The sequence below is a fragment of the Helicoverpa armigera genome, chromosome 24 (genome assembly GCF_030705265.1).
Source record: "Helicoverpa armigera isolate CAAS_96S chromosome 24, ASM3070526v1, whole genome shotgun sequence".
Taxonomy (NCBI): Eukaryota; Metazoa; Arthropoda; class Insecta; order Lepidoptera; family Noctuidae; genus Helicoverpa; species Helicoverpa armigera.
Genome location: NC_087143.1, coordinates 2,181,510 through 2,196,098, shown reverse-complemented (window position 1 = coordinate 2,196,098; position 14,589 = coordinate 2,181,510). Strand labels below are relative to the sequence as shown.

The 14,589-nt window shown below is 37.6% G+C and overlaps 1 protein-coding gene across 2 annotated transcripts; it reads left to right on the top strand.

The window, feature by feature from the left end:
- The first annotated feature begins 10,189 nt into the window (after positions 1-10,189).
- LOC110378056 (uncharacterized) lies at positions 10,190-14,109 on the top strand. Of its 2 annotated transcripts, none has more exons than XM_064041080.1 (4): positions 10,190-10,319; positions 11,164-11,269; positions 11,741-11,949; positions 13,863-14,109. In XM_064041080.1, the coding sequence occupies exons 1-4, from the start codon at positions 10,259-10,261 to the stop codon at positions 14,027-14,029; spliced, it is 543 nt and encodes a 180-aa protein (XP_063897150.1). In that variant the 5' UTR covers positions 10,190-10,258; the 3' UTR covers positions 14,030-14,109. The 2 variants fall into 2 exon arrangements, with proteins under 2 accessions (XP_063897150.1, XP_063897149.1); XM_064041079.1 differs by lacking the exon at positions 10,190-10,319 and adding an exon at positions 10,439-10,518.
- Positions 14,110-14,589: the final 480 nt, after the last annotated feature.

Below are 14,589 nucleotides of genomic sequence, written 5' to 3'. Positions count from 1 at the left end.
AGATAGTTATGATCATTTTGTTGGTCTATTTGAACACCTGAAGTGAGGGTGTATGTTTGTCTTTATATATTTTATTTGTATTTGTTTATGATTGTATTGAATTCGTAATCCTTTTAATGAAGGGACGGTTCGATTGATTTGTGTCAAATTGATTTTTCATTAGTTGTTAAACCTTTAACTATAAGATACTTTGGCTTCTGAATACCCGTAACGGCAGCTAAATGTTCAAATGACAGCTAGAACCCACCAATTTAACGCGTTCGAAACACGGATGACTGATGTTCAATTGGCTAGATGGGTGTCAGACTTACTGGCTTCTGACTACCCGTAACGACTGCCAGGGATGTTCAATGACAGCCGGGACCTACAGTTTAATGTGCCATCCGAAACACAGTCAACGGTGTCTAAGATATACTTAGAAAGTACATCCAAACTTAGAGAAAGGTTGCATTGGTACTTGCCTGACCTGGGATCGCCCGCGAACCCGCGCCCTCATACTTGAGAGGTTGGTCCTTAACCCGCTAGGCCACCACGACTTTTTTGTTATTTACCCACAATTTCCTCAAAAAATCTTATCTTTAGTTCGTTTTTGTTAGATATAATATACTAGGTACAAAATATTCTTTCCTTATAATCATAAATCCATACAAAACGCAAACTTTACTGCCCAATAAAAACGCCATCACCTGTCGTTTCCCTCACAATGATCGATGGTGTAATAAAGCCATTATCACTATATTAAATTTACACTTATGACGTCACAAATTATCAGAAAATGAGCTTCATTATATACTCGAGCGATAAGGAATTGGCCCTTAATATTACGTTTATTGTTTAGGCAATATTGTGCATAATATCGAAGTTTATTGTGAGTAATCATGAGTAATTGCTTTTGGATAATAATGTTACTGAATTTAGTGATGAGCTCATTGTATGAGAGCTTTGTGATATGTATATTACTTAAATATTTAACTTAGTACATATACTCACAGAATCTATCTTCTTATATATAAAAATGACTTGCTGTTCGTTAGTCTCACTAAAACTCCGGAATGGCTGGACCGATTTGGCTTATTTTGGTTTTAAAATGTTTGTTAACCGACTTCCCAAAAAGGAGGAGGTTGTTTGGAGATGAATAAAAGATCTTCTTCGATAGTAATAAGGCGTGTAATCAGCGATTGGTTTACAATAAAACAAAATTTTGTTATATATCGTGTGCGCAAGTGTCGAGCGAATTTGCCAGTGCCTGAGGCGCGGCGCGCGGAGGAATTTGGAACTAAAATCGTAACGCCATCTAGTGGGGCTCGCAGGAATCGCAGGTACATGTTCGATTGATGACGATGCGTAGACATGCCGCCCGCCTTGGAGTGACAGCCTCCAACGCAGAAGTAGAAGTTGGGAGAAGTTAAGGTTCTTCCTCCTGTAGTAGCGGACACAATCTGGGGTATGACCGTCGTATTACTCCGTTAGCTGTTTTGATGTCAGCTACACGTGCTAGTCCATCCTTCCCAGGGAAAGTGGTTATGACTCGTCCAAGACGCCATTTTAAGGGTGGCAAATTGTCATCTTTGATGAGCACTAATGTATTGGGTGCTATTGTGCCGGTGTTGTACTGCCATTTGGTCCTTGTCTGCAGTTCCGAAACGTACTCCTGCGACCAGCGTTTCCAAAAATTTTGCCTCATTTGTTCGATGCGCTCGTAGCGGACCAGGCGTGATGTATTCGAAGCTGTGAGGTCTTCGCAGGCAGGTGCAGTGAGCGGCCGGCCAATCAGAAAATGGGCTGGTGTAAGAGGGAGTAGGTCGTTTGGGTCTGAAGACATGGGATACATAGGTCTGGAGTTGAGGAGGGCTTCAATTTGTGCTAATAATGTTGAAAATTCCTCATACGTGAGGTTAACGTTTCCTACGCGACGGAGATGATATTTAAAGATTTGACCCTGCCTCCCACAAACCTCCAAAATGTGGGGAGTACGGAGGTATAAAGCTAAACTTAATATTTTCATTTGCTGCAAAATTTAAAATATCATTTTCACTATGATTTAAAAAATCTGAAAATTCCTTGAGTGCGCCTACGAATGTTTTTCCGTTATCGGAAAATATATAAGCGGGTTTTCCGCGACGACATAGGAACCTTTTTAAAGCAAGTAAATACGCCTCAGAAGTTAAACTTGTGACCAATTCTAGATGTATCGCTCGAGTGGTAAAGCATATGAATAGGCACACATAACATTTTTCAAGTTTTGAACCCCTTCCCTTCCGATTCAATATAAACATAGGTCCCGCATAATCCACACCGCAGCGCAAGAAAGGATACCCCGGTTCCAATCTCTCAAAGGGTAAGTTACCCATTTTTACTGATAGTGCCTTCCCTTTCTGGCGAGTACATATAATGCACTTATGTACCGTCTGCTTAGCTAAATCACGACCCCTGAGTGGCCACCAACTCTCTCTGATAGTAGCCAAGAGAAGCTGTGGACCAGCATGGAGTAGACGTTTGTGTTCAAATTGAAAAAGTAGTCGCGTGAAGGTATGTTTTGAACATAACAATATAGGGTGTTTTTTACTGTATGGGAAGGTGCGTGAATTTACTAATCTACCTCCCACTCTTATAATGCGATCAGAATCCAAGAACACATCAAGACTAGATATGTTTCTCATCGACTTTACAGGTAAGTTATTTATCAATTGATTCAAAATGTCTGCAAATGATGCATGTTGTGCTAAGCGTACTAAAACTAACGTTGATTTATTTAATTCATCAGCCGTTAACGGACCACTGCTACGTTCCGTTTTACTTTTAATTCGTGCATTATTAATGAATCGTAACACGTAAGCGGCTGCACGTCTCATGCGATTAAAATTTGAAAAACGTTCGAAAATAAAAATACTAGTATAAGTCGACTGTGTAAATAAAACCTTTGATTTCATTTCTGGTAAATCGTTTAAATTTATAATTTCATTCTGGTTGTCATATTTAAAATTCATGTGCATATCCTTTAAAAATGCTGGCCCGTGCCACCAAATATCTGTACTTTGAAGCGCGTCGAGCGTGAGCCCGCGAGATAAGAGGTCAGCCGGGTTGTCTTTACCAGCAACATGTAACCACGGCAACTCACCAGTCAGTTCGTTGATTTGCACGACTCTGTTCTGCACGAACGTTTTAACAAATTAGGTGACATTTTAATCCAATTTATGACAATCATTGAGTCAGACCAAAAATATATGTGGTTAAATTTCAATCTCCATGACTGAACAATTTTTTGATACAGCTTGGCACCAACTAACGCTCCGCACAGCTCAAGACGCGGTATTGTGACTGGCTTAATTGGTGCGACTTTGGTCTTGGCACAAAGTATCCTAACTGTAGCTGGTGAGTTGTCATTGTATGTACTTATAAAGGCACATGCACCATATGCATCCTGTGATGCATCCGAAAAAATGTGTAAATCTGTATAATTTGTATTTATTTCCCTGACATGACGAGGAATTTTTATGTCTTGTAAGTGTTGAAGAGTGGCAATAAAGTTTTTCCACGTAGACAGAATATCATTTGGTACTGGATCGTCCCAACTTAATTTACAAAGCCATAGTTTCTGTAAAAGTATTTTCACAATTATAATTGCGGGTGATAACAAGCCTAATGGGTCATACACCTGTGAAACAACGGACAAGATAACGCGCTTAGTCACATGAGTAAAGTTTTGATCAATTTTTGTCGTAAAATATAATAAATCTAAATAATTTAACCAACCAATACCCAGAGTTTTAGTTAAACAATTTTCTCCTAAAGATAAATCTTTTTGTTGATCTGTTGTAGATGATTCCGAATTAAACAACCATTTACGTAAATGGAAGCAACCAGATTTTAAAGTATCATTTACTTTGGTACAAATATCTAATAAACATTGTTTATCATCATTACCTGTAATTAGGTCATCGACAAACAGATCTTCGTTGATAACCTGTTTTATGACGTCATCCTTACATTCCGACGCCAGCTGTTTGATGCAACGAATGCTTAGATAAGGAGCGGACGCGGTACCGTATGTCACCGTATTAAGCTGAAATACACCGAGTTCATCGGATTTATTTTCTCGCCAAATAATTAATTGAAGATTTCTTTGATCCGGTTGTAGATTAATTTGCCGGAACATCTTCTCGACGTCGGCGCATGCAACGAATCTAAATTGACGAAATCGTAACAAGATTGAGAAAACATCATTATGTAAACTAGGGCCAATATGCTGAATATCGTTAAGCGATTTACCCGAAGTTGACTTCGCACTACCATCAAAAACAACCCTAAGTTTCGTAGTGCTACTATGAATTCTTAAAACACCGTGATGCGGTAGAAAATAATTTGGTGATGGATAAGAATTGACTCGACTCATGTGACCTAAACTCAAATATTCATTCATGAAATCACAATATAACCTTTTATATTCAGGCGTAGATTTATCTAATTTTCGTTCAAGTGCGTGAAAGCGATTAAGTGCGAGCGCATACGTATCTCCCAGTGTATCGCTGGGCTCGGCTAATGGAATGCGCACAAAACCGACCCGTGTTATCGCGGTACGTAGTTTGTAAAAACAAGTTTTCACACAAAGACTCGTCATTAGTTAATTTATTTTGCGGAGGTAGTTCTTCTAGCTCCCAGAATTTCCTAAGTTGAGCGTCTAATGATTGTGAGTAATTGCATTGAACTCGATTGTTGCGTGAAGTTTTTTTATTCAGCAATGGGCCAGATATTACCCATCCTAACTGAGTATTCTGAAGATATGGACCACTACTTAGGCGAATCAGTCCATCAGTTAAAAGTTCCCAGAATTTATCTGCCCCAATTAATAATTCGATTTCTGATGGCGAATAAAATTCCGAATCAGCTAACTGTACATGATCAGGGATATTTATGTTTGAAGTTGTACCTAAACATGGTAATTGAGCTGTTATTTGATTCAAAACTAAACACTTCATGCGTGTGTTATATTGTGTAGTTTTAGATCTCAAATTAATTTCACAAGATTGTGTAGAATTAGTCACCGAGTTACCTACTCCGGAGACTTGCACAGTGGACTGTATTAAATTGAGTTTAAGTCGTTTACATAATGATTCCGCTATAAAGGAATGCTGACTACCATTATCTAGTAAAGCGCGAGTAGTGTGATAGTTATTGCTTTTATCTGCAACCTCAACTAAAGCTGTAGACAGCAGGACAGTCTCTAATAATGAATGAGTAGTGCTCTGATGTGTCGTATGAGATGCAGAATGTAATGTGGCAGTATGTAAAGACTTACCACTAGTTGTATTCTGTGACGATGCCTGAGAATTATGCGCAACGACTGGCGAGGTGGATACACTCGCGCTATCGTCACATTTATCATGAAGTAGATTGTTGTGTTTTTTGTTGCATTGCTTACACGGACCAAACCAACACTCATCTGCCGAGTGATTAGCGCGTAAACAATTGCAACATAACTTCTTTTCATTAACGAATTTTATTCTATCATTAATATTTAATTTTAAGAATGACTCGCAAGAATAAAGCGGATGATTAGCTTGACACATAGCGCAAATACGAGGACGTTTGGAATTTTTATTATTAGGTTGTTTATTTTGTGTTGATGTGTAACTATGTGATTTATTTGATTGTTGTGACTGTGACGGTTTTTTTATGTTATTATCTGTGTATGATTTACTATGTGCAAAATTAATAGTTTCCAGTACGTCAGCCCGATTTTTAAGAAACGTTATTAAATCATCAACCCTTGTACGTGAAATTGACTGATTTTGACTATTTATAATTGAACTTTTGTGAGTCTCCCATTCTCGTTCAGTAACAGAATCTAGTTTAGATGTAATTAAATAAATAATCAACGTGTCCCACGACTCAGTTGGTTCGCCGAGGTTTTTGAGGGAACGTAGATTTTTGAGAACGGTATCAATGAGTTTACGAATTTGATTAGGTGATTCCTTATTAAGCGACGTCATAGAGAATAAAGCTTTAACATGGGTTTGCACAAGTAAACGGTTGTTATTGAATCTGTTTTCTAATAACTCCCATGCTACATTGTAATTCTCTGAGGAGAATTCTAAGGATTTAATAACCAATAATGCACTGCCAGAAAGAGAAGATCGTAGGTAATGGAATTTTTGCACATTATCTATTTCTTTAGAGTTATGTACTAGAGAAGGTAAGTATCGCGGTACTCCAACCAATGATCATAAGATCCGTCAAAGGATGGAAGTGAAATTGTAGGCAATTTAACTTTACTAAAAATTTTTGAACTGTTTTGAACATCATCTGCGTTAATAATACACTTAGCTTTGGTCACATAAGCGTAATAATTGGTTTCAAAAGATTCCCTCTCAGATAGTTCTTTTTCTACTTGACTATCAGGTATTTTTAAGTCTATTTCATCCTGAATTTCTGTAAATTGCTCTAGTAGTAAGTCTACTTTTTGTAAACGAGTTTGTAATTCTGATTTTATGGTTTCAGTCGTAGTCATTACTTCTACCGAGTCCACATATTTCATGAATAGTCTAAATTTACCGCGAACAACACCTCTTCTTTTGTTTAAATCTTTAATTAACTCTTCACTACTGCTACGACTTTCCTTTGATGGAGTTCTAGTCATTTTGTAGTTTGTGGAAGGCAGTGGAAACCGTTATTTTGTACTTAAGATTAACAAAGGATATTTTTATATTTTTAAGTTGAGGGTAGCGACGAGACGAAAGAAACTTACGCGTTTTTAATTATTTAAGTATCAACACAACACAACACAATACAACACTATCAACACAAATGAAGCACACAATAAAGAAAAGGGCTAAGGATTGATAAGGATGATTGGCCTGACCTTTTTATGCTGGTACCATGGGTCCGTAGATGTTCTTGCTGGTGACGTCGTTCGTGCGTCCGATTTATGCTGGTCGCAACGATTTCTTCCGCTGCATCCGGCTCGAAGGACCAACTTATGTTTGGAGATGAATAAAAGATCTTCTTCGATAGTAATAAGGCGTGTAATCAGCGATTGGTTTACAATAAAACAAAATTTTGTTATATATCGTGTGCGCAAGTGTCGAGCGAATTTGCCAGTGCCTGAGGCGCGGCGCGCGGAGGAATTTGGAACTAAAATCGTAACGCCATCTAGTGGGGCTCGCAGGAATCGCAGGTACATGTTCGATTGATGACGATGCGTAGACAGAGGTTATCAATTCGGCCGGTATGTTTTTTTTTCTATGTATGTACATCGATTACTCCGAGGTTTATAGACCAATTTACGTGATTCTTTTTTTGTTCGACTCGGAATAGCTGCCAGTTGGTCCCATAGTCATCAGGTCAGGATCTGATGATGGAAACCCTGAGAAATCGAGGGCAACCTTCGAAAGTTGTAGGCATACATAGGGTAAAAACTTGACACTCAGATGTACGCCTAAAAGCACTATTCAACAGTGAAGATTTGGAGCTGATCTGATGATGGAAACCAGAGAGGGTTGAGGGAACTCGACAACTGAATATGTAAACTACCTCGTGTTTGGGCTTAAATTATTTGTATTGACAAGACCTTTGCAACAGTGAAGGTTTGGAGCTGACCTGATGATGGAGACCAGAGAAAGTCGAGGGAACTCGACAACCGAATATGTAAACTACCTCGTGTTTGGGCTTAAGTAATTTGTATTGACAAGACCTTTGCAACAGTGAAGGTTTGGAGCTGACCTGATGATGGAGACCAGAGAAAGTCGAGGGAACTCGACAACTGAATATGTAAAATACCTCGTATTTGGACTTATATTCTTTGTATTGATGAGAACTTCCCACTTGTATGGATAGTGACAACTATTCGTATCACTGAAAAGCTTTAAATAAAAAACTTTTTTACAAAAAAATTAAACCGACTTCCCAAAACACTAAAAAGCAAAAAAAAAAAAACTATTTTTAGGTGCATCGGCCTAGAAGTCGGTGGCAAAATTAACTCAGTAACATCCATTAGACACCGACTTCTAGGCCGATGCACCTAAAAACAGTTTTTTTTTTTTTGCTTTTTAGTGTTTTGGGAAGTCGGTTTAATTTTTTTGTAAAAAAGTTTTAGTTTGTAGATACGAAGTTCGCGGGGTCAGCTAGTATATAAAAAAAAATGCATTGTTGTTCGTTAGTCTGATTAAAACTCGAGAACGGCTGGGCCGATTGAGCTGATTTTGGTTTTAAAATGTTTGTCGTAGTCCAGGGTAGGTCTAAACGGTGAGCAAATAAGGAAAAGGCGGTACGAAGTTCGCCGGGTCAGCTAGTCTTATATATAAAAATGAATTTCTGTTCGTAAGTCTGACTAAAACTCGAGAATGGCTGAACCGATTTGGCTTTTTTTGGTTTTAAAATGTTTGTAGAGGTCCAGGGAAGGTTTAAACGATACGAAGTTCGCGGGATCAGCTAGTATGTAATATTTATATAAGTATGTATGTATTCTTTACTGTTCTTTCTAAGTATATCTTGGCCACCAATAACTGAAAAGGAGGGAAACATCACAAGGAAACCTGGGCTATAAAATCTGAAATCACCAACCCGCATTGAGCAAGCGTGGTGATTAACGTTGAAGTCAAATATTGTTATCACTTTTTTTGGGTCGAGAATTTGTTACGAGGTTACTTTACTAAAAGCTGATTTAAGTAGGTAGTTAAGTAATATAGATAGCGCATTTTAGCCCAAAAAGCAATTATTGAACATGAGCCAAATCACGTGGAAAAGATCATAAAATAGCATAAAATGTATTGGAGAATACTCTTATATGTATGTATAGTCTATAGCAATATTTTTCACCCCTTAATTTACTTTTAGGTAAAAACCAAAAATTACTAGACCGACTTGAAAAAATCATTCACCACTAATTTTATCCTAATTGGAGGCTATATTTTATCCGGGTATGTGAAGAAGCTCCTCTGGGACTCAGGTGAAACCGCGAAATACTTAGCTAGTCTTAAATATCAGCTATGACATAAATAGTTTTTTTTCTTAGCCCATACTGTCCCACTGCAGGGCAAAGGCCTCCCCATTTTGCCTCCACCCCTTTCGATCTTTTGAGTCCTCCCATCAATCAGGGTTGTAGGCATTAAGGTCATCCCGCCATCTCTATGACATAAATAGTAAATTCATAAATACCAGTTCACAACCCTTAAAACGCCAATTGATACCCAAATCCTGATCGGAAAATCAGCCTATCCTAGACACAACATGCTACATGACCCCTCTTTATTGGACGCAGTCGGTTAAACCTGCAAGCCGATGCATTTAATCTGCAACGTTAACGAGTGGTATACAGCGCTTAATTGGACAGATACATTGAATATTGTGTACAGGGTGTTGCAAAGGAGAAATTGTTTTAAATACAATTTTTTTTGTGTTCTTAACGAGTTAAAATGTTTTATTTTTGTAATTGATAGAAAGAACTTGCTGCTAAGAGAAGCTGCTGGGGTCGATCGATATTAATATTAAAGAAAGCTTGGCGCGGCCAGAATGTGGATGGGTGATCATCTTGTCATGAAAAGTTACCCCGTGTCTAGGAAGGCATATTAAATTAGGTTAATTGCAAGATAAAATACGTGGTATCCTTGTTAATTCCATAAAACCTTTCTCCCATTGTAGAAGGCTATTTTCGTGCCCAATTTTGCATAGCAAACCATCCTTGTAAAGTGCCATTAGATTAAATGATCACAAAGGGCTAGCTACTGTCATAATTATCGTGCTTGATCAAATCACATTTACGAATTGCCGTATACAGGACGATTGCAAAACAGACCTCTAATATTTGGCATTTTGGGTATAATTGGATGAGAAAGGGAGAATTCAAATTGTTGCGGGTTGGTGGCTATTTATCGTAACTTTCTTATTTACTAAGAATTTGTAAAGAGCGAAACGTGTGTACGAATACATTAAAAATAGTTTTTGTTAGATCAATTTAAAAAATAGAAAAATGGAGGTTTGTTTACTTAATTTATTCATGTGACTAATACTAATTTTGAAATAACTAAACCGTAAAAATATAACTTTATAAATCATGACAAGGAAATGTACCCCTAAGTAGTAACATAATAAAAAAATCTCGCCCTGAAAGCCAACACCCCATATCACAGCTTTACTAAGCCAATCGAAATAATTGGCGTGTAACGATCAATTAGAGTGTTCCTGTACTATTGCATACACGTAATGGTCCTTTGAGGCGCGACGGACCAGAAAGCGAACTGGTGGCGACGTCAGATTCGTCACAATGATACGATATTTGGTCACTTTTGCTGGGTTCGTGGTCTCTGTCGTGGGATATGGTGAAGGTAAGACAAAATACTAGATTTTAAGCGTGTTTTCAACGTTCAATTGGAGTGTTCCTGTACTATTGCATACACGTAATGGTCCTTTGAGGCGCGACGCACCGGAGGACCAGAAAGTGGCGACATCAGATTTGTCACACAATGATACGATATTTGGTCACTTTTGCTGGGGTTTTGGTTTCTGTCGCGGGATATGGTGAAGGTAAGACTAAAGAGCAGATTTTAAGCGTGTTTTCAACGTTCAATTAGTGGTCCTGTACTATTGCATATACACGTAATGGTCCTTTGAAGCGCGACGGACCGGAGGACCAGAAAGTGGAGCCAACATCAGATTCGTGACACAATGATACGATATTTGGTCACTTTTGCTGGGTTTTTGGTTTCTGTGGCGGGATATGGTGAAGGTAAGACTATGAAGAAATGTATCCTGAGGATATAAAATAAAGTGTTTTTTTTTTTTAACACGAACTATTTTGATGCGAAAAACAAGTCCTAAGCTACGAGGATCTCACCATGATCGGTCATATTTTTTAATGAGCTTTAAGAACTAAATATTCATTTTCCGATATCGCAGCCGGGAAACTGTGAACCAATAATTACAATTACCTCGCATTTCCCTTTCAGACTGGTTTCTATTGTCGACTCTTTATTATTTCATTATGTCTTACTGATGATAAATTACATAAAATAGAAACATTTAAGTAAGACCCCGTAGAGTACATCAAAAAAAAATTAGAAAGTTATGCGGTAGCGTATTACCAAGTCTTTTCAGTGGCCACCCATTTGACAAGTTTCAGCTATTTATTTTAACTATAAGTAACAATTATATCCCCAATTTTCCATTCAGATCCTCGGGTGGGCCGCTCTCGAGGGGCCCCGCTGCCCGGGACCCTGAGCTCAGTCGGCGGCGGTGGTGAGGAGTCGCCCCCAATCTACCGGCCCGGCAGTCAAGCGTGAGTTGCGGAAACTCTCATTATTGTCTGTTGTACTCTTTGATATGCATCTCTTTGGTGATGAGTGATTTGTGAGGGGTGTAATTATTTCGTCGTGATTTAGTTACGACTTTTAAAAGAGTAAAAATGTTGGTACCTTATTTGGTTGATTCTTTAGATGTACCTATGAAACAGTTTATCCTTCAAATAGAAAAAATATTAAGTACTACAAGTATCTTATTTATAATGACATACCAACTAGCTGGAGTAATGAAGTTTTCATAGAGACAAGATTTCATTTAAGTTACACCTATATATTCATAAACGGCTGTACAAAATTCAAATAAACGACCAGTTTGTGCAAAATAACCCCTGTTAATTTGTTTTTGAGGCGGTGAATAATCATCAGAAAAAATCTCGCTGCCCTACAAACATTAAATTCAACCTATTACATCAAATAGTTACTACTACTAACATATTTTCTCCACACAGGTACGTTGTCTCCCAATTCGTGAAACCAAAACCGCCGCATCAATACTGGGAAGAAGAAACGTCTCTGACCATTATCCCTGAGAACAAGAATTGTCTTCTGTGTGAGGCACAGGACACTGGTGCTTGTAGGGCCATGCCTTCCTGCGTGTTTTGTGAACCCACTGTCACTGCGCTTTGTGAGAGGAGCACGCCTTGTTTGAGGTGCACTGGTAAGGACAAAAAGGAACGGGTCATCATCATCATAATCATCATACTTTTTATCGTCTCATAGATGGGATCTCCTCTTATACTGAGAAGGATTGTGTGTAACCCCTACACTTGCTAGACGCGGGTTGGTGATTTTAGAGTTTTATAGTACAGGTTTCCTGAACATGATTTTTAAAAGTATTGGTACATGCCTGACTTGAAATAAAACAAGTATACTCATACTTGACAGGCTTAAACCACTATGTTTTATGCTTAGTTGGTCTTTTGAACAACAGTATTTTACATGATTACAACTAGGACCGTTTAAATAGTACGCAGACCGCTGCGAACCGCGGTTCTTTTTGAAATCAATGGGGGAGGCCTATCCACAGCAGTTGGCGTCTTATTGCTGAACTGATGATCATTTTATGGTCATTACATTTATCAGCATTAGGTAAACGGGCTTAAAACATAGATCAAGTCTTATCATAGGAATCAGTGTTGGCGCTAAAGAGACAACTTTTCTAACCAGTCTTTAGTTTTTAAGTCATCCCTTTGTAAACCATCGTTATCCCTATATTATCTCCATTGTATTCACGAAACAGATTATTTATAATAATCCTCTTTACAATGGTGTTACTACGCAAACACACAAAGGAAAGATTTGTCCTCACAATTAAATATAATATCAACACGCAAATACTCATTTGTGTACTCTTGCGCAAATATTTCCATCAGGCGTCGACAATAAACTCCCAAATGAAGAAAGGAAAAAAAGAAAGAAAGTGTATTTTATTTGTATAATGACATGAAAATAAGGAATATAATATATATAAAAGAAAGAAGTGGTCTGAATTGAGAACCTCCTTTTGTGGGAAGTCGTTTGAAAATAACAAATGTTATATTAATAGTCAGCTATCTGCGGATTTCAATAATGGATCTGTCAGTGGTTTTGCGATTGCAGATTTCATTTTGACATTCGCCTCATATAATTTATGACTTTCAATCTCATCAGCTCTCGAGCCTTTTCCCAACTATGTTGGGGTCGGCTTCCAGTCTAACCGGATGGAGCTGAGTAGGTACCAGTGCTTTACAAGGAGCGACTGCCCTATCTGACCTCCTCAACCCAGTTACCCGGGCAACCCAATACCTACCACTTGGTTAGACTGGTGTCAGACTTACTGGCTTTTCACTACCCGTAACGATTGCCAAGGATGTTCAATGGCGGCTGACTTTCAATCTATAATTGAAAAACAATGGATCAATCGGTTATTTCCGCAGTATTTCGTCAATCAACTTTTACAATACTCATTTACATTATGAATGCCTCATTAATTTTTCAACTGAAATTATTTAACAAGCTTTCAATTTTAATTTATTATCCAAAATACTCCGAAACGGTGGTAAAGTAGGATTAAATACTATAATCCCGTGGATTTTTAAATAAAGAGAAAAATATTGAACAAAATTGTTGAAAAGGTGTTTGTAACTTAAATATTTTATTTATTTTATTGTTATTTCTCGTTACCAATAATTGCTCAAATTGATGGATGATTTTTGTAGTTGATTTTCTGTGAATGCTTATTGAAAATTGATTAATGATAATTTCATTGCCTTTTGCGCGCAGTAAATACATTCGAATTTAAAAAACCTCCTCTTTTTTGAAGTCGGTTAAAATAAGCTTTATACTAATAACAATGGCACAAGGCATTATGAAATGAGGAAAAATAACTTTGAATAATTTTACTGTCGATAACAATAGGCATAGATTCCCTTCATTTCTTAACTTGCTTACGATTTGGCCTGTGGGATTTTCTACCAGGAAAATCTCTTCCTCATACACTACTTATACAAACTTTTAACACCCCGTCGGTTTTGCGTTGGGTGTTAAAAACTAAATAGCTTATATTATAATAGGACAACTTTTTCTTTCCAGTAATTAAGAACCCGTTCTTCAAATGCAGTCCAGGGGAGAAGTACATGGACGAATGTGACTCCTGCCGATGTACCGACGGACATAACGGCTGGTGTACCAACCAGTACTGTGAATTCCGCTCCCTGTACCTGTACGCTATGAAACTCAGCGACGGCGAGTTCTACTGATAGTTACTATAGTTACTGATGACCGCTAAATCTACTGGTAGTTGCTAGATCTACTGATATAAATACTACAATTTTTAAAATCACTGAAACAATGCTTTTTGATGGCTACAACAATTACTAAAAAGCGCCACATCTTCTGACAATCACTTAAACTACTGATGACAGCTAAAATCTATAAGGATAACACTTCTCTTCAGATATTATTTATGTTAATAAATGTGACTTAGACTAACCTTAGTTTTCTTTATCAACAGCGACACCTAATTCTCAAAACTACTGAATAAAATCACGTGGGAAACTGAAATAACATACCTATACGTCAATGATATACTCTCCATATCAAGAACAACTCTTTGTGATTCAATTCGTAAAATCTTTTCAGTATTCCAAACTGTGAGAAAGTTACTCTTCCTCTCACCAACATTTGGTGTATAGATTTCAAATCACACAATTACATTTTACCCTTGACTACATCATTTCCAAAGAGTTTATAAAACCTTTCTTAACTTCCATCCAACCGCAACATGTTACTATATTAAAGTTTAATAATATATAAAAAA